The 26,895-nt window shown below is 34.9% G+C and overlaps 1 protein-coding gene across 1 annotated transcript in view; it reads right to left on the bottom strand.

The window, feature by feature from the left end:
- LOC149165526 (uncharacterized) overlaps nt 1–26,895 on the bottom strand; it is a 77,444-nt gene that overhangs the window by 13,853 nt on the left and 36,696 nt on the right. Inside the window, exons 4-5 of the mRNA XM_089429844.1 lie at nt 22,028–22,079; nt 21,909–21,931 (exon numbers count right to left, since the gene is read on the bottom strand). Coding sequence (XP_089285970.1) covers nt 21,909–21,931; nt 22,028–22,079 — 75 coding nt within the window. The remainder of the gene's footprint in view (nt 1–21,908; nt 21,932–22,027; nt 22,080–26,895) is intronic.

The raw sequence follows: 26,895 nt of genomic DNA, 5'->3' as shown, positions 1-26,895 counted from the left end.
GTTCTAACACATGAAGGGGGGAATACTTGTATTCCTTAGAATCCTATAATAGTACGCAACATGAAAGGAACACACAAGATGAATGACATCACAAGCTGTAAAGAAAAATAGCCAAAAATCCAAAGTGATGGGTTAAACCAACAACACAACTTCAAAAAAGATTCATACAATCATATAGGAAATATTTCATACACAAATGTGTGGGTTAGAGAACATACATTGGTAAAGTAACAAGAATAGTTGAACTAAAATAAAAACATATGCATGAAGACATGTTAGCTTCGTTATATTATATAAAGTGAAATTTCCATCCATACATACAACCATGACAGCCACTAGCCCCAATAGTCGAAAATTACATTCAACGTTGCCTACTCCTCTAAAGATATGTACTGGCTCTGCACTATGGAGAAACCAAGGGTCATCACAATAATCTCCGAGACCTCTCTAAGAAACCCTTAGCAAAATCTTAGCTCCCAAAAGCCTGTTCTATACATTATGAGGTTCTATTTATAAGAAAGGGTGTGGTGACCCTTTAAATTCCCTTTTGTGACTCTTGGAGTACCCTCATGACTCTTCAACTTCATTACATAACATTTTACATTACATATGATTGTTTTCATTCCAAAAATGACACTTCGAATTTCACTTTACATCATGTTTACAATAATAATGCATTTTCTACATATACCCATGTGGGACAAAAATATGCATGAGTCAACAAGAGAAGAAAACACTAAGATGCAGATGGCTATGGAAAGACCAACTCATCCACATCCTCTCCATGATCCTTGGTGACAAACTTTTGCCATGGTTGAATATGCACAATGGTGTCCATGTACTCTTTGATGATGTCTTCTTGTAAGAAAACTATTGCCTCCATTTCTTCTGGGTATATTCATTTGGAACCTCTATCCAACTCGTCCTGTAACATGTGCACCTTAGTTTTAAGCAAGGTTGGAGCAATGGTGTACATCATCATGTTATCTGCGTTGACTTGCAAGTCTACGCTAGTGGCCATGAGCATAAATTGATCAAACTACGTGTCGAGCTTCACTATGACTCGGTTTTTATCTTTCACTTAGGTGAGTGTACCAATCAATGAGGTGTCATAATTTCTCACCATGACATACCAACTCCTAAAAAACTGTGCAGATGAAGCCTCAACACTCATGATGAGGGGCTAGATTTCTTCATAGTTCTAATCAGGATCTGGATGCGTGCTTTGTCCAACTCTACATGTGGGTTCATCATCTTATGCAAGTGAAGCGGGGCTCCCTTATACCTCATTTTCCATGTCTATATATGATCAATTGCGTCATGTATACCTGTGAGTGTCTGTGCTACCTTGGTGTAACACTAATAATGACCATGTAGATGGACAACTGCCTTTTTCATGGTGAACCTGTCATAAATTCTCGGTGTGACTATCTCAAGAGTCGATACTTCAGCAAGTATCATTTTCTACATCTCTGCTCTAGTAGATCCCATTGATTGTTCCTCTCTCTACTTGATGCTTGCAACTCCTTAGCCATGGACTCATTTTCGGCTATCAAGAACTTCACACTCAAGATCATGTCTTTGACATAAGCCTTTGTAGCATCATCCAAGGTAGTTGGATGTCTTCTTACATCTGAAACAATGACCCGTTCTTAAAAGTGCATAGGTGGTGTATGCTCATACAGGGTGTGTGCTCTACGTGATTGTATAACTTTGTTCTATGACTCATCAAAGGCTATGTTATACACATATGTTCCCAATTTTTCCTCAAGGACAATGTTATCCCCTTGTTTACTCAGGACATTCTCTGCTGCTGGAGCTGGTGAAGCCTATGGGGTGACCTTAGTTTCTTTTTGCATGAGGTCAATGTCCTAATCATGTTCTAGTTGCTCCATCTCCATGTCCATATGTTCTACTATTAGTTCATCCTACGGAGCAAGTTCTTGTTCTTGTAGCTGCTCACCCTATTCCTTCTCTACTATTGGTTTGGTGACTTCAACCTATATCAACATGATTTTCACTATCTGTGCACCTTGCACTTCCGCCTGTTCCTTTTCCTGTTTGTGTTCATGATGCACTTCCTTCTCTCTTTTGCGTAGCTCTTGTTATTCTTTGAGCTTCTACTTTACTTCCTACAACTTCCTCTCTTCTTCTTCCAGTCTTTTCTTCTCCCTCTTTCTTTGCACTACACTCTTGTCGCATTGTCGCCTCTTTGAATCTATCTCCAAAACTACTCTTTCCACAAGTGGGTCTCCCTTAAACTTGTAAATTTGCTCCATCTCTTTGCTTTCGGAAATATTCCTCTTGCATTTTCCTTGTATAGGTTTTTTGCTTATTGATGTTGTTTTTGTTGCTCCCTGTGGTGTTGTTGCCCTGAGTGCTACTAGCTACTCTACTTCCATGCTGACTGGTTCATTGAGCCTAGAGGATTTATAACAATATCTCCATGGGTCTTCCTCTATCCAATGACATGCCCCGTCAATCCAAGAATAGTACACTCAGGCACAATTGTCCCTACATAATCCATGTGGATAATACAAATTGAAACTCTGGGTGCCAAACTTAAACTTCCTGAAGCCCTTAACCTCAGAATCTGCTTCTCTCAAACTCTGGATCACGTACAAACCAATTCACAAAGGAATCATAGGCCATGGGTCCTTCTTCTTCCTATGCAATCTAGTCGATAACCCTGGCGAGATGCGGTATGCAACCCCCTGCATGACAAGTTTCTCGATGGCAAACCTCAACAACGAATGTGAAGCCTTCTTTGCATTGTACATCCTGATGAAGGTGCCATCGAGTAAGGTGTACCAATCTGTAATGTTTCGCAACGGCTTCATTTCTGCTTGGGACATGCAAGGTGGATCTTGTTCAAAGTTCATTGTGTAAAATGGGGTGATAAAATGGTTAGATAGTCTAGCCATGACTCCTCGGTAGCTGCAGTCTAGGAGAAAATTTCAATATACATTCACAACATTCTCTAAAGGTGGCCATGCCTAACCCATTCTAGGAAAATGTTGATGGGCATAAATTGCATCGAGTAAGTAGGCTGACATGAAGAATCTTGCTTGTTGATACTTGGGAAAACTATGGGTGTTGGATACATGCACTTTTAGCTGGAGAGCTAACATGTCAGACTAGTTGAAATGTTTTTCTTCACTTTGCAGTTGATCCAAAATAACAACTGAACTATGCGGGAAGGTCTCTATACTCCCTTAGCCATACAAGTGACATGCAAAGATGACCAAGAATTGGTAAGCATTTCTGAGTGTCTTTGTCTTGTAGATCTGGTTAGATTCCATCCTGAACTTTGATGGATACCTTACCCAACACTTTATGATGTCTCTTCTACTCATGCAATTCTTGGGAGTGTAGAATGGTGCATCCATCCTATTCACTGGTTGTGGAATATGGTACATCTACGGATAATATTTCGTCCTAAAGGGAGCAAGATTTACTCCACTGACACGGCTCAATATCATTGTCTCAGGATCAGTGTGTGAGAAAATCCAGTGGATCACATCTGTACATGGTAAGATGGGATGCCTGCATGCAACCTTGTACAATCTTGTGGTCCTATGCAGAAATCCATAAAAATGGTTATTAAAGGAAAGGCCTAAGACTTAAATAAGAAATACTCGCCAATTCACATGTTTTAAATGAATTAATCCCATGCCATAATGCGCTAATAAACATTGAGCGGAGCTTGGATGGATAGAAAGTTTAGTAGCTAGGCAGTTTAATGAAGGTATGGGGGGCACTCAAAAAGGGACTCGGCCTACAGCACGCCTCCATAAGTCAGTGCCATACACATTCAGAGTGGAGTTGACAAAAGCTAGCCAATGCAGTAGTAAACCATCTCAACAATAGAGAGAAGCATGACAGCAGCAAGGATGTGGCTCCTCCCAAGGCCTCCAATGAAGTAGCAAGGGACACCTCCTCCTTCTCACTTGGATCCTTCTCTCTGCTCATTTACTCCAAAATTTCCAAGAAGTGTTAAAGAGTTCGAAGAGGCAAAAAAGCTTGAGAAGACACCCTTCCTCGACTAAAAGGGCAATCTGATTTGACAACAGAATCCCTATGCCGATGAATGCTCCTATAATAATCATTAATGTCTTGGTCATCCCCTTCTCATAAATAGGGGTTCCTTATATTGTAAAAATGTTCGGAAATCCAGAGAGAGAAAAGGGTCCAATTCTGTAACTGATGTGATAGCTTATATATTTTTAGAATACCATAGATTGGTGGAGATTCCTCCTTTTAAATTTTGCAGCTTGTTTGTGTTGTAAAATGACTTGTCTATATGTTCCTCACTCCTCCTATTCATGCATAAATAAGCATTGTAATGTCTTTAAATTCTCGTGCATATTCATTTGTATTTCTTTAAATGCACTTTCTTGTTTAAGGGTTTGAAATTACATTTGCAGCACTGTATGATGTGAAGTCATCTTTATTCTATTGTTTGTTCAACACTCCTTTTTACTCAGAAATTATATCATCTTTATGGTTCCAGGCTCATGTAATGTGTGTGAATTTCTTTGTGTTGTAAGATTCGTAACTCTGAGCTACTTTCCCCACTATGATTTTTGTCATTTAGTTCAAAACAATTTGATTAAATTGTGAAGTTCTGAAGGGCAAGGCCTCCATTGTCTTATTTTATTTCTTAAATCTATTTATGTTTATCAAGGCTCATATCATTGGCTTACATCTTTGGGAAGAAGAACCACACTCTCATGTTCATTTTTGAAAAAATAGGTCATGTCTCTTGTTATTCAAAAAGTCATTTGAGGCACACTAAAATTTGGATGACCCTACACATTGGTCTTTTCAGCAATCGGAGCCTGCCTCTAGGGGGATTTCTCTGTACTATGCTACACTTGTGCTACATATGTAGGTTTTAGCCACAACAGGAACTATGTAATGCATAGTCTAGTGAGGCTCACTGCTGAGTAAAAATACACAATGTGTAGATCAATCAAGCTAGGTTGATGGCTGGAACTGCGTATTGTTCAATTCTAGTGGGCAGGATTGGGCACTGCCTCCCAATATTGTGGAGGTTACAACTGGGAGCAGTTGTGGGCAGCCTCCATGCAATTCCTAGAGGTAATGTAGAGCCTTGACTCGTAGGAGTGCGCAGAGCATTTTTGGAGAAACAAGATCTGGGCCAAGGTAGCCCTGACCTACCCAATGGCAACCTGAAAAGGCAAAGCATTGAATATGTGTGAAAATTTGGTGCAGATATGAGTGAATAGATATTCATGTAACTCAATCAAGTGCAGAAATTAGACAAATGGAAAAACCATGAAGCTCATGAAGAGAGTTGCCACAACGATGCCTATAAGCGCAGAAATAATGTTATGCATGCGACACTAAGGAAAGGTAATTTAAAACTCAAAAAAACACTTCTAGAAGTTAAAACAAATTAAACGGTAGTGGTTGTTCAATAAAACAAGGGAAACAACACTAATATAAGTTGAAGAATAAAAAATGACAGGAAAAATGACAAAAGGCATGAAAAGAAAAACTTACCCAGAAAATTTGTGTCGACTGTGTCAAAGGTTCTTAGATGCCTTGGGAATTCTAGAGCTCCAACATCGAATGTGAAGAATGAGCTCTAAGGATTCATTTAGATAGATTTGGAAAACTTAGGGTTTATGACGCGCATGCGACAAATCTAGGAAAAAATGAAATTTGGTGGGGAGTTTCTAAAATCCATTTTGCATGTAACTCGTGCTATTAAAAATAGATCCCTAAAATCTAGGGATGTTTTATCAATTTTTTCTATTTTTCTTTTTGGGAAAAGTTGCTCAACATGCAAGGAAGAATTGCATAGTTCTGGAGGGAACCAGACAACCTATCGATACAAGAAATAGATAGTCACTGACGGAAAACTTTTGCATTGTTTCTAGGCTTACTGGCCTTGGCTAGGTGGACAGCTCTGTGAAATTTTCCAGAGAAGGTCTCCTAGCTTGCTCTGCTCATTTCTTGATAATATTGTCGGTTCGCCTTCTCTGTGCATTTTTTGAGATCAATTCTGGTTGGCCTACTCTGCACATTTATGGAGTGTGGGGCAGTTGTTGGGCCGCTCTACGCAATTCCTTAAGATAAGACGAAATACCCTCTAGGATTGCACAGTTTTCCCTGATAGCCCAATGACCGAATGTGAACCAAGTCTTGGGTCATCTTGTGGTTGAATGATAAGAAAAGTGAATGAACACAAGATGTTAAGTGACAGATGAAACAAATAAACACAGCTACCTGATCAGTGCAGGATAACTGCTATGATTTCGAGGGCGGAGGATCCAAAACGAAGTGAAGGCTGAATTTTGGAGGGTTGTTGTAGCTGCTACAACACAACCATTTCATTAAACATGTCACAATGATGTAATCGACATGTTTAAACAACAGATTTTACCATAGGGATCTCATACTCCTTTGACAATCTCTAAGAAGAATTGATGCCTCAACACATTAGCTATATTTTCATCCATTCGGCCATATATACATTATGCATTCGTTTACAAGTAAAAAAATGATGAGAGCCATAGATAGACACAATCATAATACATATTCATAACCAACATAATAGCAATAAAAACCATATCATCCACATATAACCCAGTATAATACTCATGAAATAATAACGATAAATAAACTTGTATTAATGATGCAAAGGCGAACGAACCACCTGACCATAGACATGGCTAAACCAAATATCTCTTTAGTTAGTCACCCCTGTGCTATATTTCAAGCATGAATGTTGGATCTCATAAAAACGTATCAATCAAAACGATCCAGGTCTTCTACAGTGTTTTTCCAACCAAGGCTTCCACGACTAGTAACTTTGTTGCAATTATTGTACAGGTGTTGTCCTTGATGGAAACTCATATATATGATAACCAGATGTATCCATAGGTTATTTCAGAAATGATAAAACAATGCATGATGGCAACTCACATTGTAATGGGTCAATTCATAGGTAACAGAGTAATGGCACAGAAGAACATGATGATGGGACAAAGGATTACATATCAGAATGAAGAAATTGAGGAAAAATAATGTTTTAGGTTGTATACGTTGTTTAACCTAGTTCAAGTCGCGTATGCACATAGGTAAACAAAATAAAAGGCGTGTCTACATATGAGTTTAGTTTCATAGAAGGAAAAGTGTGTATGGGATGGAAAACTAAGGTTAAAGAATACCAAGGGTCCATAACATGGTACTAGCCCTAAATATTGAGTTGAATAATAGTTACTTGATCCCGTCTAAGAATTCCATAGGTTCTAAGTGTTGTTTTGGTGCTTTGTATTAACAAAGGCTCTAAGTATGTAAAGAGGAGAAGATGAAAGGGCTAAGAAGTAAGTGAAATGGTTTTTCATGAATACTTCTATCTAAATTATATTTTGTATTGTAAGGGCTATGGTTATGATATAGATTTGAAACATCTTGTGCACCCTTGGATATAATGTTGGATTAGGATCATGAGACCTGAAATGACTTATCATTGTATTATCTGATAATGGATAGGCTAGATCTGAGTGCTAACACATGTTTTATCCTTTAAATTCTATGATATGGGTATATCTGAAATCTTGAAAATCTGTGAAGTTATAATTCATTATTTAAATATTTATACATAGGTTCGCCTTGGTGAAGGCGCATATACACGTGAATTTGACACTTCCAAGTAGCATATGTAGAGTAAGGGCTTGTTGTTCAAAAATGACTGATCTATCTAATTAGTGCTACTCTTTTATTGTTGTTTTTTAATGATGTCTTCATTAGACCTAAGGTTAGACTAATTGTATAAGGAGATTGAGTCCTGCTAACTGATTTATTGAGTAAGAAGGGTGTTCTTTGTTGTTATCTATTTAGAACTCTGTAATATGATAGTAAATCTTCATAATGTCTTTCATTAGTAGAGTTTTTGGTTCAAAAGTTTTATGATTCATTATTTGTAGAGGTATACATAGGTTGGGTTACAGAAAGTTGTGTATACATGCAGGTTTTCCTCAATGAAGGAGTGTATACATTCTGATATATAATTTTTGAGGTTGCAGTTGGTTCTGGTTGTTGATGTAGTGTTTTGGGTTCAGATCTATGTTTCGATGATAATGATCTAACTATTCAGATTGATTGATTGTGTTTTGCTTCAGATTTGATGGGTTTTAGTGATTAGTTGATGTAGTTATATTCAATCGTTGAATTGCAGTGTTGATTGATTTTGAGCTTCAATTTAATTGATGGGTCCAGTCTGAAAATTTGATGAAACATGGCCTACATATTGTGTTGATGTGTACCAAGAGTATCTAGTTTGAAAATTTATGAAACGTGGTCCCTGGAGATAGAGTGAGGTGGTAGCCTTTTCTAGGTCATTGCCTATGTACTCATAATCATATCAGCCAATACAAGAGCTAGGGGGTTGGAGCTCCCTTCTAATATAAGTTGGAAAATGAGTGAAGGTTGTAGCCTTCAACAGGTAGATGCATGCATATTGGAGAGCGTCTTCACAACACAAAACTTGTAAACACTTTTTTATAAGAAGATTGAAGTCTGAGACGACAACATCGATGGTTTTTTCCCACATTGGGTTTCCACCTAAATAATCCTGATGTTCATGTGTGTTTCTTATCTGTGTTGATATATTATATCCTTACTGGATCTATTTACTGCTTAGTAAATGCATCACACTCTGATTTCAGTTCAACATACATTGAATTAGTTTTTTTACAAGTTTATTATCTATATGATGTTTTCATTCATTATAGTCGCATACATACGCTATTTGGTTTCTATAAAATCACATCTATAGTTTGATAATGAAAATTATTATAGTGAAAGTTTAAATACTAATTCACCCCCCCAGTATTTTTCCCAACAATTGGTATTCGATCAAGTCCTTTAGAAGAAGTGTGATTGCTTGAAGGAGGATCTCTCAAGTAAACAATCAACAAGGAATGGAATCTATCAAACCACCAATCTTCACAGGAAATAACTTAGAATATTGGAAGATAAGAACCAAATCTTATCTTCATTCACTTGAAGCTGATATTTTGGCAATTGTGGAAGGATGATACCAATATCTAGCAGCATTCCCCACTGATCCAGTAGAAAAGAAATCATATGAAACCAATTCCAAAGTTGTCAATTCATTATTGGGAAGTCTATTAGAATCAAAATTTGTCTAAGTCATGCAGCTCAAGATAGTCAGAGCAATATGGGACAAAATCATCCAGAGTTATGAAGGAGACTCCTAGGTAAAATGTACTAAACTACAAACTCTCAAAATTCAATATGAAACTTTCAAGCTGCATAGTGATGAAAGTATTACTATTTAATTTTTACAAGTAGATGAAATTGTAAATCGTATAAAGAATATGGGTGAAGAAATAAAGGAGGCTACTATAGTAGAGAAAACATTAATATCTCTATCTTCTAAATTTGACTCAAAAGTATCTACCATTGAAGAGAAGAAGGATCTACAATTTTTTATTGTTGTTCAACTTCATCGAATTTTAACTACCTTTGAAATGAGGAAAGGAGGTCCATTGGAAATAAAATAAGTCACTTTCAAAGCCTCTGCAAAGGGAAAAAAAAAGGAACATCTAAAAGGAATTAGGATATATATCAGAAGAAGATGATGTAAACTTTGTGAAGAAACTTCAACGTGGTTCCAAAAGATTCAAAGGTAAGCTTCCCTTCAAAATTTTTGCTTGTGGTAGAGTTGGTCATTATTTTGATAAATGTCCTCATAAAGATAACCATGAAAAAGGAAAGGATTCTACAAAAGGTAATAGGAATCAGTTTGTTAATAGAAGAAGTTATTATACTCATGAAGATAGTGATGGCTTGTATAATAGTGATGAAGGTGAATCTGATCAAGATATTAAACTACTCATTGATTATGAAAAATATAAGTTTATGGATGCCTTAGAAGAAGAAGATTTTATTGAAGAAATCATCCAACTCAAAATATGCTTGGAATAAATGAATATAGTCATAGAGAGTTTGACACATCAACTCACAGAAAGGGAAAAACACAATGAAAAACTAGAGTGTGAAGTGAGTCTAAGAAAGGAACTTATGAAGACAAAATCTCTTAATCTTAGATTTTCTAAAGGATCAAAACCCTTAGATGAAATCATCAAGGTTCAATGTTCTCCTCTTATTAAGACTGGTCTTGGATACACTGGAGAAACATCCCAACTAGAAAAGTATTCAGCCATCAGCAGAAGCTATCTTAATGCAACAAAAACTAGTTAACCATGCAATAATCCTCAACAAAAGCCTAAAGGTACTCCCCAGGTAAATCATGCTCATTTTACCCAAGGGTAAACATCAATAGAAGCACTAACCAAAAAGTGAACAATAGCAAAAAATGTTATGATCACCTAAACTTCATCTTTAATGGACAATGCTTTTCATGCCATAACTTTGGTCATAAGGTTGCTCAATGTGTTGCTTACAAAACTATCATGACTAGAGAAGCAAGAAAATAAAGGAGCATGAATCAAGGAGAGATATTATAATAACTTTTCACCTCTTGAAGATGAAATTGAATGTTCATTTTTCAATAAGTTTGGTCATGAAGAATCTGAATGCAGCAGAAAACATCATTAAATTCCAAGGTATGGAAAAAGAAGGGATTACAGTCAGAAAGATGTGGCATAGCTCTGTTTACAAAACGACAATAAAATCATTGGTACATTGATAGTAGATGCTCGAAACACATGAAAGGTGATGAATATAAACTCATTTCATACAATTCTTTAGAAAAGGAAAAGAATGTCTCATTTGGAAATGACACACCAATTGTCATTAAGGGTAAAGGTTATGCTTATCTAAAATAAAAGTTTAAAGTTGGAAATGTTATGTATGTTGATGGATTAAAGAATAACTTATTGAGTGTTAGTCAAATGTGTGATCAAGGAAATGAAGTTGTGTTTTGATCAAAAGAACGTGTGGTTCGTGAGCTTGACATAGGAAAGACCATAATTAAAGGTACAAGAACTCCAAGCAATCTATATATACTAGAATGCGGTTAAAAACAATGTTATCTAAGAAAAACAGAATGGAACAAGTTACGGCACAGAATATTCGGGCATCTAAGCTTTTCTCAAATAATAAAATCACGCATGCTCAAGGCTTTTCGTGATCTTCTAGATATCATCATCCAAGAAAGTACCATCTGAAAGCCATGAAAATTCGTTAAAAAAACTAGCATTCAATTCAATCGCAAAGAAGGATCAACAAGTAAGGCTCTTGAACTCATTCATACTAATTTGTGTGGACCAACAAGGAAAAGGTCACCTCGTGGAGAAGAATACTACATTTTATTCGCTGACGATTTTTCTGGAATGCATTCGATTGGGTTACTAAAACATAAAGATGAAGCATTCGAAAAGTTTAAGGTTTTCAAAAAGTTATTTGAAAATGAATTAGATCTAAAAATGAAATATCTCAGATCTGATAGGGGAGGATAATTCATATCAGATGAATTCTTTAAATTTTGTGAACAACGTGGAATAGAGAGATAGTTCTATATTGCCAGAAATCCTCAACAAAATGGCATGGTGGAAAGAATGAATAGAATAGTTCAAAAAATGGCTCAAGCTAAGCTTGATGAGTCTAGAACTTCTGACACCTTCTAGGGTGAAGCTGCCCATACTGCACTAAATATTCTCAACAAATCTCATGTACATGTAAACAGTGATAAAACTCCATATGAACTTTGCTATGGTAAGATTCCCACTATAAAACACTTCAATGTTTTTCGAAGCAAATGTTTCATAAGAAAGACAGATGAAAAACTTGGTAAGATTGAACCCAGAGTAGACGAAGGAATATTTCTTGGTTATTCATCTAGAAATAAAGGATACAAATGTTATAGTAAAATACTTCAAAAGATTGTTGAATGCATTGATGTTATAATCAATGAAGCATGCAGAAATCTACAACAAGTGACATGAGCAAAAGAAGATGAAAATAATGATGATGGTTAATGCTTTCCTATACCAAATCGAAATGACATAGAGGAAGAAACCAATGATGCATCAGAGGAAGATACATCTAACAGGGAAAATGATCCATCCAGCTTTGTTCAAAAGAATCATCCAGAGTCTCAAATTTTAGGAGAAAAAGGGTTTGAAGTTCAAACAAGAAGAACCCTTGTGCGATCGTCCAGTTATCTAGCCTTATTATCCTCCATAGAGCCACAAAATCTAAATGAAGCTAGAAAATATGAATGGCGGGTTAATGCCATGGATGAAGAACTTAACCAAATTGAAAAGAATGATACTTGGGAATTAGTTCCTAGACCTCATGATAAAAGTGTTATAGGGACACAATGGATATTCAAGAATAAGTTGAATGAAAATGGAGAGGTAATTAGGAATAAAGAAAGACTTGTTTGTAAAGGGTATCCACAACAAGAAGGTATAGACTTTGAAGAAACTTTTGCACATGTAGCTATACTTGAAGCCATAAGAATGCTTCTTGCTATTTCAAGTTTTCAAAATTCAAAGTTTATCAAATGGATGTAAAATCTACATTTCTTAATCGAGATCTAGAAGAAGAAGTATACATTGAACAACGAAAAGGATTCATCATGGGAAATGATGCAAAGCTTCTATGAAAACCAAAAAAGGATTTATATGGACTGAAACAAGCTCTGAGGGCATGGTATTATCATCTTGACAAATATCTTCAACAATAAGGTGTCGCAAAAGGATCCGCAGACAAAAAAATATATACAAAAATTGATAATGATAAACTACTAATTATTGTTGTTTATGTTGATGATATAATTTTTGGCAGTAATGAAGAATCTATGAGTCAAAACCTTACTTCTATTATGTAGCAAGGATTTGAAATGTCTTTGTTTGGACAACTACCCTATTTTCTTGGTGTACAAGTGCAACAAATAAAAGACGTCATCTTTCTCTCACAAACTAAATATCTCAAGCAGATTCTAAAGAAGTACAGAATAGAAGATTCAAAACTAATATGTACTCCAACGGTAACATGATGTAGTCTTAGTTCTAATGATGACTCTCCTACAGTGAATCAACCAAAGTACAGATCTATGATTGGAAGTCTACTTTATCTAACTGGTACAAGATCAGATATCATGCATGTTGTAGGAATTGATAGAAGATTTCAAGCCACTCCGAAGGAATCACATCCTCAAGCAGTAAAGAGAATATTCAAATATCTCTAAGGAACTCAAGGCTTTTGTCTATGGTATCTGAAAGATACAGATCTCACCCTTCATGCATATACAAATGCAGATTGGGCTGGAAATGTTGATGACCGAAAAAGCACTAGTGGAGGTGCATTTTATATGAGATCATGAGTAGTATCTTGGTTCAACAAGAAAAAAAGTTTGATTTCCCAATCTACGGAGGAAATAGAATGTGTGGTTGTTGTAGCTTGTTGCACATAACTTCTCTAGATAATGAAAACATTACAAGATATTCAAATTAAATGTTCTCCACCCATCTCCATCAGATTTGACAACACAAGTGCAATTAGTATTTTGAAAAATCCAGTTATGCACTCCAAGACCAAACACATACCCATTAAGTACCACTTTCTACAAGAGGAAGTGCTTGAACAAAAGGTTAAATTAGAGTATGTTCCCTCTAAAGATCATGTTGCTAATAGATTTACCAAACCTCTTCCCAGAGAAGTAGTTGAATATCTCAAACAAAAGCTGGAATTTGTTTTTGTCTCATCTTTCTCTTAAAACTAGTTTGTTTAGATTCAGAGGATTGTTTTCTATATGAGGATTTCATGAAGTAGAGTGACATATATATGTGATTTTTTTTGTTGCCAGTAGCGTATGTGTTTTCTTCATAGAAAAATAGTGGGTCAAACTCAAAATTAGTTTATGACATGCCTCTTTATTCTAATGTTGATGGATACAGTCTGATGCTATGCTTTTCTCATTGATTTTTATTTTATTGATGAAGATGCCTTGATGAATGAATTGTTGACAATGCACAACTAGCATAGGTTCAGGGGGAGCATTAGCCTTCAAAATATTATGCATTGATATAAGAGGTTGGCATCATCGTTGTTGAATTTAGCTATGGTCTCAATTATTAATTCAATTTGATGAAAAGGTCATGTAAAGACTTATGGTGTAATAATATGACACTTTTTGTCCTAGTTTATTATGGATGAGTCCTTTTGGACACATGATGTAATTTTTACCCCCATTATGCATGGGAAGGATGATGTAATAATTGCAATTTTTTTTCTTGTATGAACATTTGATGTATCCGCACTTGGTTGGGTGATTAATTTATGTATGATTCATTGGTGATAGGAAGGTCATACTCACATAGTTGAGTTATACATTCATGTTATTATTTTGAAAAATATTTTTGCTGACTATGCATGTGCTCAGGAGGACCATTGATAATATAGTGCATCTTATCATGTACTAAGGGGAAAATATCTTGTTCTACCCTTTGCTCTTGATGTCAAAGGGGGAGAGTATCTTGGTGTTGTTTGATATATCTAACATGTTCTACAGCTCGAAGTGATAAACACCAATATGGTACAGGTGTTGTCCTCAACGGAAACTCAAATATATGATAACCAGATGTATCCATAGGTCAGTTCAGAAATGATAAAGTGATGCATGATGGAAACTCACATTGTAATAGGTCAATTGATAGGTAACATAGTAATGGCACAGAAGAACAGGATTATCGGACAAAGGATTACATATCAGAATCAAGAAATTGAGGAACAAGAATGTTTTAAGTTGTATATGTTGTTTAACCTAGTCCAACTCATGTATACGTGTGGGTACATAGAACAAAAGGCATGTATACGTATGCACATAGTTTCTCAGAAGGAAAATCATGTCTGGGATGGAAAATTAAGGATAAAGAATACCAAGGGTCCATACCATGGCATTAGCCCACAGTATTGAGTGGAATAATGGTTACTTAATCCCGTCTAAGAATAGCATAGGTTCTAAGTGTTTTTTTGGTGCATGTTATTGACAAAGTCTCTAATTATATAAGGATGAGAAGATGAAAGGGCTAAGAAGTAAGTGAAAGGTTTTTTCATGAATACTTCTATCTAAAGTATATTTTGTGTTGCAAGGTCTATGCTTATGATATAGATCTGAAACATCTTTTGCACCCTTCGATACAATGTTGGATTAGGATCATGAGACCTGAAATGACTTATCATCATATGATCTAATAATGGATAGGCTAGATCGAAGTGCTAACGCATGTTTTATTCTTTAAATGGTATGATCTGGGTATATCTGAAGTCTTGAAAAGTTGCGAAGATATAAGTCATTATTTGCATATCTATACGCAAGTTCGCCTCGGTGAAAGTGCGTATACACGTAGATTCAACACTTCAAAGTAGCGTATGCAGAGGGAGGGTATGTTGTTCTGAAATAACTAATCTATCTGATTAGTGCTGCTATTTTACTGTTGTTTTTTAATGATGTCCTCATTAGATCTGAAGTTAAACTAATTGTATACGGAGATTGAGTCTGGCTCACTAATTGATTGAGTAAGTAGGGTGATCTTTGCTGCTATCTATTTAGAACTCTGCAATATGACAATAGATCTTCAGAATGTTTTATGGTTAGTATAGTTTTTGGTTCAGAAGTTTTATGATTCAGTATTTTTAGAGGCATATGTAGGTTGGGTTATAGAAAGTAGTGTATACACACATGTTGTCCTCATTGAAGGAGTGTATACATTCTGATATATGATTGTAGTTGCTTCTAGTAGTTGATGCAGTGTTCTAGGTTTAACTCTACGTTATGGTGACAATGATATGATTGTTCAGATTGATTGATTGTGTTTTTCTTCAAAGTTGATGGGTTTCAGTGATTGGTTGATGTAGTTGTATTTGATGGTTGTATTGCAGTGGTGATTGATTTTGAGCTTCAATGTTATTGACCGGTCAACTCTGAAAATTTGATGAAACGTGGCCTAGATATGTGTTGATGTATACCGGAGTATCCAGTCTGAAAATTTATAAAACGTTGTCCCTAGAGAAAAAGTGAAGGTGGTAGCCTTTTGTAGGTCAATGCCCACATACTGGTAATAATATCATCCAGTACAAGAGCTAGGGGGTTAGAGCTCCCTTCCAGTAGAAGTTGGAAAACAGGTGAAGGTTGTAGTCTTCAACAGGTAGATGCCTGCATACTAGAAAGAGTCTGCACTAGTACAAAACTTGTAAACACTTTTTAATAAGAATATTGAAGACTGAGATAACAACAGCATGGTTTTTTCCCACATTGAGTTTCCACCTAAATAATCTCAGTGTTCATGTGTGCTGCTTATGTGTGTTGATATATTCTATTCTTACTGGAACTGTTTAATGCTTATTAAATGCATCACATTCTAATTTAAGTTCAACAAACATTGAATTAGTTGTTTTACAAGTTTATTATCTATATGTTGGTTTCATTCATTATAGTCGCAAACATATTTTGTTTGGTTTCTATGAAATCGTGTATACAATTTGAAAAAGAAAATTATTATTGTGAAAGTTTAAATATTGATTCACCCCCCCAGTATTTTTCCCAAAAAACTCAACCCATGATTTTACACGGGTTCTAAAGCATTTGTCTAACCAGGACTTCCAAGAACTAGTAACTCAACCCAAGCTAAAGGAAACATGAGAGCCAACCATAAAAGACAAAGAAATGAACCCACAACACCATGGTTGTCTAGGAAATGGAAAGGTTAGGAAAATCCACTTTCAATCTAGGAAATCCTCCATGCCAATAACGGATCATGACTAGTAGACCACATGCATACGCAATGCATGCCAAAACTAGTGAGGAAAACATATGTGCAACTTAATACCTACAAAAAAAACCCATTGTAGTTGTTGATCCTGGTGTCCTGTTGCACTTTCCTTCTCTTTATTTTCCTTCTTGGTCCAAAACTCCAGGTATGCCACACTCTCCAAGAGTGCTCCAAGAAAAATCTAAGTGGCAAAGATTATGAGAGAGAGAGAGAAGAGAGAGGGAGAGCTCCAAAACTAAATTGAAAAAATTTTGTGAACTCATCCTCATAAACCTTTTTACTAATGAGGCCTATGTTTTCTTCATTTTCCATTCCTTCATTTTCCTCCTCACATGCAACCTGTGACCTTTCACCTCCCTTTTCTTCTAATTTCCATTATCCTCATAAATAATGTGCCAAAATGCCATTTTGCCTTTCCAAAGCTTTTGCCATTGCCTTTGCCAATTTCCTTAGCCATCAATTAACCACCAGTGATCTCCATCACTATCATTTTTCCCATCATTCATATTTGAATAAGTGTCCCATCAACTGTCGTTGTTATTTTTCCTTTATTAAATTTTATTACATGGAATTTTCACGAGGGTGGTTACAAACGACTTATGTTAAATTATTCAAATTCACTGGCAATAACTTTTTCCTCCCTATGCAGTTGTTTTAACTTCTCCTTTTTGACTTAGTACCCACCTTTCATCTTGTTGCACACAAGTTCATAATTGGTGTAGACAACAATTCCACTGGATCCATACTCCCTAGTTGTTCCTAATCCGTTTATCAATAAAATATAATATGATTAATTGTTTGTTGTCCTTCCATGTACATTCCTTTTCCTTCGGAGGATTTTGTTCATCACAATATTGTATAGCACATAAGTAATCACTTCTTGTCCTAGTTTGGGATAATAAGAAACTTCTATGCATAATAATGTCCATTTTTCAACCATGTTTAATTGGTTTTTTGATCCCTATAAAAACGGAATTAAATAAAATGAATAATATATTTATTTATTTCAAATTCCTTAGATTATGGGATAATGTTGAAAAATAAATATATATTGTGATTGAACGATGGAATATTACAAGATTTATTGTGATGAACTGCCCCAGTGGAATAATAATGGTAGTTTACAAATCAATGCCTTTTGGGAAAACGTCTTAACAAATGGTCTCATGTTGGAATGGTTAGGAATATAATCCAAAATGTTCAATTAGGTTGGTTAATTTCATCAATCTAATAAATCTCAACCTCTAATAGTGCACAAATTCCAAACATCATTTTATATTCTAAGTTTCATATTAAACATCATTTTATATTCTAAGTTTCATATTGCAACACATTAATGTAAGTGGATGGTGTTATGGCTTTAGTTAGTGGTGACAATGGTGCTTATCAAAGTGGGACTTAATGACACTTCATAATCCTCTACCAATCCCTTGTCATACTTTGTAGAACATAATCTTCGCATATTAGTATGTAATATCAAATTGCCAGGTTGTAATACTAGATGGATTTTAGAGGTAGTGCTCCATATCCCCTTCATACATAAGACTCTATAGAATATCTGAAGGGGAAAGAGTTGAATATATAATATTAAATTGAATGAAGCTTGAGCTCATTCCATCTCATTATGGGGCTCCCCGCTAGTCCTTGCCATATCTAAAGAATACCTATATGAAATGGATGTGTTAGATGAGCGACCACTTTAATAAATGAAAATAGGAGATAGTTAAATGATATTGAGGAATGGAAGTTCAATAATCTAACCTCCATCTTAAAATTATATTGGAAAGGAAATACTAACTATGAAAGCTATCCATGAAAAGTAATAAAGACTTATATGCATCTATGGACCTCAAGGGTCATGCCATGAACGATCCATTTTTATTTCCTATCAAAGAGCATTTACTAATAAATCATATATTTTCTGTCCCTGAGGAAATCATATCTTGTTTTATGAGTTGACTATGTCCAAAGGCCAGTGATTCTCTTCCATAGTACACCTAGGCAAATTAATAAACTAATATTTACTATTTTTTGTTAGCGGGGCCATTAGTTTTACACCACCTAAAAAATCACTAAAGTGTTGATAACATAGTTTAATGTGAGGATCCATTTCTTACATTGTAAATAGGGGTGCCACATCACCTATCTACCTTCGGCACCTTAGTTCAATTCAACAAAGATTGAGATGAGAAGAGACTAATATAAAGTAATTTACTAATACGTTCCTAATACACCTAGTATTTTAATGTAAACCCTTTTAAGAGAACTTTTATTATTATATTGTAAAAAAATCCCTTTCATGAGCATTTTCAGTGAGATATTATCATTAATCTAATATTCTTCATTTTTTTTGTAAGTGGTTTTAAGTACTCATGTTTTTGAACCCATTTATTGTAACTCATTATAAGAAATGAGGACTCCATTTTATATAATATGGGACTCTACTAATTTTCGATGATCAAATAGCAATAAATATCTTGTTTTAGTTTTTTTTACTGCAATCTCTGCTTTTATACAGTTGCTAATATTATGTAAAGGCTTTATAGTGGGTTGCTTGTCTAGTAGTTGTCCCTTGGATCTCTCCTCTAGGACTAACTTTCCCTTCACCAAGAGTATAGCAAAAACAAGTTATATAAGTATTAAAATAGAGATATCAAACCTATAATTTGATATTTTTAAAAAAACATTTTTCAATTTACGGTTTATCAAATATATTTCACACCAATATTAGATTTATAAAACCATCAATTCAACATTAAGATTTCCAAGAAAGGTTTATTGTAACTTTTAATTGATGTCATCATTAATAAGTCGTATTGTTTGACTAATACTTTTGTATCTCCTTCCTTTATGGTTCCTATCATATGAGGGAATGTGGTTTGAGCCATCTAATATAAGAAAATAGAATGCTAATCTTCTATAAAATTACATAAATTAATTAGAAATGAATGAAACTTCATAAAAAAATTCTTCTAGATTAAAGATACCTCATCCTACATGTATATATTAATTATTATAGAGTTGAAATAAATAGGAAATTACTAATAATTTAAGATAACATAATGTTGCAAGGGACATATAACACGTATGATAAAATCAATATAATGATATCATAAATAGTGAAAAGAATTCTATTGAAAGACCTAAAAGAATACCAAAAGTAAAATCATCAGTTCAAAATTTTCACTATCATGCTAAAGCATTAAAACCATGTTAAAAATTGATTTTTTCCCTCACAAATTCTCAAGAAATTTAATTAGAACTCAATAAAATAAAAAGAGATTTTTATTCCCACTCTTGGCAAGCTCATTTGTGATGAGGAGAGAATAATATAAAGTAACTTACTCATGAATAAAGTGCAATACAAATTCCATTTTTTTTTGGTAAATGAAAATAAAAAATTATATTCTCACGGTAAGGATGGTAAGTGCAATGAAATCCAATCATAAAAGAAAATCCTTCACCAGATAGATGTCACCTATATTTTATTTAATTATAAAAACCTAGAGGTTTGATTTCAATTGTTACCAATGGTCCCAAGTTATTAACTAACTGAAAAACTCTCGCCTTGAAATAAGCATTTAATGAAGTGAATTTAATGAATTTCTTCACAAAAAATTTCAATTCAATGAACCAGTTCAACAAAATATTTTGAATCATGTATTCAGCCCACTCACAACTCCAGTAGTGAATTCAAATATCCTTACATGTCAATTTCTTCAACTACACAACAATTCATTTTCTACAAAGCAATATCCCAAATTTAACAGGACTCTGCTTGGCATAATCTAAATACAAATTCCAGATTCAAGTCAATAATGTAAACTGTTCATCCTTCAGAGCACTGAACCAACAAATTTTGTTTATTGAATTCATCAATAAGAAAAATCAAGAATAAGTAGTTCTAATGTTTCCCTAACTGATTTCTCAGTGGGACCTATATCTAGCCAGTCATGGGATACAATACAAACAACATGTCATGCAAGCTTGATATGGCAGCTTCTCAAAATTGAGCGCACATTCAGATACTCGCTTGGACTAAAGGAAAATAGACTATGTTTCCCTATACTGATTTATGCAATTTCTCAATGGGACCTATATCTATCTAGTCATGGGATACAATACAAACAACATGCCATGCAAGATTATTATGGCACATTCTCAAAATTGAGCACACTTTCAGAAACTCTCTTGGACTAAAGGAGAATAGACTATGTTTTCCTATCTAGATTCCTGCAATGAATTGGCTAGATAGAAACCAACATATATTCACATGTCTAGATATACTATGGGATCTATTGCTCAAAGTTACATTTATGGAATTGGGTAACTTCAATTGCTGAGGGATATTACATTTCTTATTCCTCTTAACTCTATTCACAACCAATCCACGGGTTATTAAGAGTCATGGAGTTAATATCTTAGTCATTCATCTTGTAACACCATCACTGAGATAGTTTTAAAGTCTCCCATATAAATTTAACAAATGAATTCAGAGAGAGAGAAAAGAAACATAATTGCGATGCCAATCGAATGGCTACCCAGCCCATCAAGAATCGAGGGTCCTCCAAAGACAAGAAGAATAAAAAAATCTCCTATGTACATATAATCAACAAAAAGAAATCATTCTAAACACACTGCTACATAGAGACAAAGAAACCCAACATTAGCCGGAAGGATTTCAGAATTTGTATTAACAAACTAAACATGTGTGATGAATTCAGCATGATGGAAGCTTATAGGAAAAATTATGAACTCTTGTATGCACTTGTTAAGGCCAATACCTTACTATCAAATCCTATATTGCTTGTTTGGGGTTTTTTTCAAGAGGATCAATGTTTTAAACTAGGTTGTTGTTGAATGGAGGATTAGGGAGATGAGTAAATTAATTAGCAAGGTTGCATGTTGTTAATGCACATTGTATTATACGTTACTTTAAACTACGTTTTCATAAAATAAATATTGAAATGATTAAATATTACAATCTTCTTAGTGATTATATAACTAAAAACTAGATTATACTGATTTAATAACTAAATATTAGAATGTTACCAAAAAATTGTATGTCGGATTTTCCGAGCAAAGGGTGGAGGCCTTCCCACTAACCTTTCCTATTGTAACCAACATAGCTGCAAAAACCAAACAAAAATCACATAAAAACTAACAACAACAAAAAATCAACATAACACAAAAAAAGTTACTGTGCATTCGAACGAGACACAGACTAGTTGCACGACCTCCTTCGGCAGCCACAACGTCCTCCAGAAACCAACAAACCTGCAAAAACCAAACAAAAATAACCTAAAAATAACACTGAGAAAATAAACATAGCACAAAAAACACAAAAAAGTTACTAGCGCTATACCTCCAAAAGTGCCCTGAACCAACTCTCCAACTACTGTGAACGAACTCTGAAACTACTATGAATGAACTCTCGAACAACTATAAATAAATGCAATAGAATTTTCGAACAACTACCAAAAATTCTACGAAAGACTAATGGTTTGCATATATATAAGAAAAATAACCAGAAAAGTATTTTCGGCTCTTTTTCGGCCAAAAAGTTAGTTCGGCCAAAAAATCTTGTTGCGAGATTATTTCCCCACCCGTTGCATGGATGTCGTTAGTTTAAATGATCCGTTTTTCAGACGAAAAAAAAAAATAATTCTTCAACGAAAAAAATGGAAGTTCGGCCAAAACTTTTAATTCGGTCGATCAAAAAAATACATAAATTAATTTTTGCTATACATCATATTATTAATATTTTTATGTATTCCAAATTTCATGTTCAAATACACGCCTTAGAATTAACTCTCACTATTACTTCTAAATATCAAAAAAATCAATTACCCAATATAAACTGACTGTAACACTTAAACATGAATAGATTGTAACAATTATATATAAATGGGAAAAAATAATCCATCCTTCGAAACAACACCCTAAGGATAAGTCCATCCCAAATTGGCCAATGTTTTTGCAAATTAAAAGAACTCAGTAAGATATTTATAAATAGAAAACCTAACACATATATAAATGGAAAAGAATATCTATGCTTGGGAACGGAACCTTGTCCATGGTAAATTTATCCATTTCCAATAAAGCACACACCCACTTAAGAGTATCTATTTTTAAGGTTGCATAAGCACGCATTCATACTAGTGAACGAGATGCTCAATATAAAGCCTAAATCGTCCAATATGCTATGCAAAATTGTGAAATATAAAAATATTATATAATTTGATGTGATGTACAATGTAGTATGAATGATCAATATAAAGCCTAAATCGTCCAATATGCTATGCAAAATTGTGAAATATAAAAATATATATAATTTGATGTGATGTACATGTTAGCACGTTGAAATATGAATAGATATTGCTAGTACCATAGTGAAATCGTAGTTCAGCTGCCGAAAAATTTAAAAAAAAATTAACGTTTTCCTTAAGTAAATAACTCATCAAGGTCTCTCTAATAAAATTATATTATTATTCATATACAAGCAAATCCAGAGTGACATGTTAAACGTGAAATGATGTACTAAATCGAGTACTGCAATATTATTGTTAAAAAACGGGTATTGTAAGATGAATTATACCTTAAGACTATTCCGATGCATGGGAAAAAAGATCCGGAGTACTTTGTTAGTTCTCTGTGTTATAAGAGAGAGATTTACGATTGCAGACAAATGATTTCTCCTATGTGGGTGGCTAACTTAGAATAACAAAGAGACAAGGAACACAATACTTTGCCTTAAAGTAAATAGATAATGGAGTGAGGCCTATCTAGAATCTTTCACATGCTTCACTCTTTTTTTAGCTTGGAAGCTCCAATTCCAACTTTGATTGCCAAAATTAAAACCTGCACACTCATATAGCATAGGCCAAGAAACTACGAGATCTATGTAATATCATCTAAGAAGTTCATTCAATAGATCAACATGGTATTGAAATAAGTGAAACAACGTCACTTATACGAAAATAATGAATTCTTTGCATTACTATAAATGGAATGAGATTACAACCATAAGTAGTAGTTGATCTTGTAGAAGAGCCCCTCCAATTTGTTGACTTGTCCTTTCCTTTCCACAATATGCACCTTCAATCACCGTAAATGCATGGAATGATGACCTCACTACAATAACATAAGGGCATAATCATTGTCCAAAATCCAACCCCCAACCACATAGAAGGTTGGGAATATATAAAGAAGTATGGTACGTTGGAACTTCTTATCCAATTACTAATCTAGGATAAGAAATATTACTTTCATGGAGAGATAGGGTCAAAGGATAAATGGTGAAAACTCCAATGTAGGGAAGGATAGGATTCAAATGTTTTATCCATGGTAAGTAGTTGTAACAAGTTTTGGAAACTCCTACAAGTGGAAGCTTCTGGAATCCCGATCATTCTCCCGGATTTCTAGAACCAACGCGGTTGCAAAGGGGAGCACACTGTTGGTGACCAATGTAGACCAAAGTGGAGAAACATGCTTGTGAATGCAACCGAGTAGGCTTATAGGGAGCGTTGGTCCTCAAACTCACTGAGATAAAGCCGTTTAAGGGTCAAACTCTGGGAAATGAAAGGTACATGCTTAGAGCTTTGTGCGAGATGGTGACAAGGGGGAATAGGATGTTGATTGATTCCATTAGGAGGCTCAGAGATCCGATGTGAAAAAATGGCCTATAACACTCTACTTTGTAGTTGGTGAACAATCCATGTGTATAAGAAAAGCTAGTCTATGAAAAGCAACCATAAATCTCTTTGCAACTTCTGATTTACCGAATGGAAGCGAACACCCAATGGAATCCCAACTACATAATTTGTTGTAGTGTGAGACACCACTAAAAGAACTCATAATGATAGAAGATACTTCTAGGAATGAATGACCAAATATAGCAGACCGACCGTCCAAAGTAGTGGAAAGTGCCTCCAAAGTGGCCAATGATAGCTCTGTCATGCTTCAGTCTCCACCCGAAAGAAGCTTAATCAAATGGAAATCCAGACCTCCTTTTGCTATCTTGGTAGTACTTTTGGGTATGGTACATAAAAGAAATAATTGCTTCAAGCTCACCTTTATGGCGCAATGATATATATAATCCTCTTCAAATAACTTCACCAATACGTATGTGATTCCTTCTCTCAATCCAATTCCTATGGCAGAATTTCTGTCGCTTTCGGATTTTCCACAATGGATGCTACATTCATTCTGGCCTCCATAGTGCACTTTGCTAACACCCCTTATAGGGTTTCAGTATAGCAGGCCTCATGAAGACCAAAAATAAAGTTAGTCTTTTTTATCTGAAAATATTCCGGTTAGAAATCATGTTGTTCATAATTTTCTTCCGGAAATAAAAAAACGATGAAGAAACAATCGATCTAGCATTACACAAAGAGCATGCCCTAGTGTGATTAAAATTGAAAACAGTTAACATATGACATGAAAATGTTGATTATGTATACCTTTAAAGATCAACAGCCCATCCCGTCGAGGAAACCTCTATCAACTAACTTGCACATATGTTATTGACATTCTTACTAGGACAAAAATACATCTGCAAAACTTAATGGTAAATGACCAGATCATATCAACGTACGATATAGAGGTTTTCGCTATTTTCACGTAACTATAACGAGTTGTTAATTTTTTCCTTTCAATATTATGGCGAAAGTTCAAACCTGGTGGGCTTAGGGAACTTATAAGGTCGGTTAAGTTGATAAAACTGAGGATGGCCAACTAATTCGTTCACTTATGTTATATTTCCAAATGTATTTAGTTACATGATAACAATGCAGTGAAAGTATCAAGTGTAGCATGGAATAATGCTTGGTAAGGTTATGTAAATTCATATTCGCGATGATAATCACAAGTTCAACTATTGAAATACATGTTCATCCATTAAGTTGCACGGAAATGTTATTTATTATAGAGGAAATTATGAGTTGAAACTTTAAAGAAATCATTTCAAGAATGGAGCATCTTAGTTTAGTAGAATATTTTGAACCTGTTTGAACCGCCCCAAAAAGATAGTGGTGTGTATGGTAGAAAATTATTTTGAAATTATTATTGGTATTTATGGATGATAAGAAAATTCAAATTCCGAAAGAGTAGTTTAAATAAAGTTAAAAGCTTAAAAGAGATAGATTTAATTGTGGAATGTTCGGAGATATATTTTATGATGGAAAGTTAGGAGTTTTAATATATTATAGTCTAAGGTTTAGTGAGGGTTTAATTAAAATTTTGGGTGGAAGTTAAAGTAGTGGTGGAACACTCTGATGGGGGTGCCAAATTGTGGTACAGGAAATGATGACGGCTCTCAACCCTATGCCCCATTCGTCACATGGGAAAATGGATTGCCTCACAATTGGATCACATTCGTTAACTCATAAGGAGTCACTCTCATATGTAGTATAACTTATGGCATTAACAAAAACATCAAGGGTTATGCATCGGAGGTATGGATGGTGGCTAAGACGACGAAAATTGGGTACCCAATTCCATTTATGTGTAAGGATGTTGGTTGGGAATATTCTCTATTCATTCACAAATCTACTCTCCTCATCATTGAGCTCGGGTCTTACCATTGTAGAAGAGTAGGAAGTCTTTGAGCAGTTTTTGGTGTAGACGTGTGCAAGCAAGAGATGCTGATAAGTGGTGACAATAGGGTGGTGAGGGACAGTGCTAACCTTGTTCCGTGGACATCATTCGTGGTGGTTCTATGGGTAATTCACACTGACTCAAATGCTTTGGTTGTCTTTATTATTCTTCTCTAGTTATTTGGATTATGAGTTGTGTTTGGAAAGCTAGGTGTGGTGTTTCAGATTTGAGGCTTGTAGAAGGGTCTTGTAGGATTCCCTTCCTAACCAAATTGGGGAAGGGTGGAAATTTAGAGTGGAATTGGTATAGATTTAACTTGGACTTAAGGGGGTCAATGGTATTCATGGAAAAGGTAATATTAGTTCATTGTGGGGTATTGTGAACCCCAACTCTTACCTTTTTTTGTGGTGGAGAGGAGGGCGGCGGGGTTGTAGACCTCCTTTGTCTAGGTTTGAAGTGGCATTTCGTCTCAAGGTGATGTATTTTCTTTTTTATT

The sequence above is a fragment of the Pinus tabuliformis genome, chromosome 5_1 (assembly GCF_031772625.1).
Source record: "Pinus tabuliformis cultivar Carrire ecotype Pingquan chromosome 5_1, CPIR1, whole genome shotgun sequence".
Lineage (NCBI taxonomy): Eukaryota > Viridiplantae > Streptophyta > Pinopsida > Pinales > Pinaceae > Pinus > Pinus tabuliformis.
The sequence above is the reverse complement of the archived record's forward strand: the minus strand, read 5'-3'. Positions and strand labels throughout refer to the sequence as shown.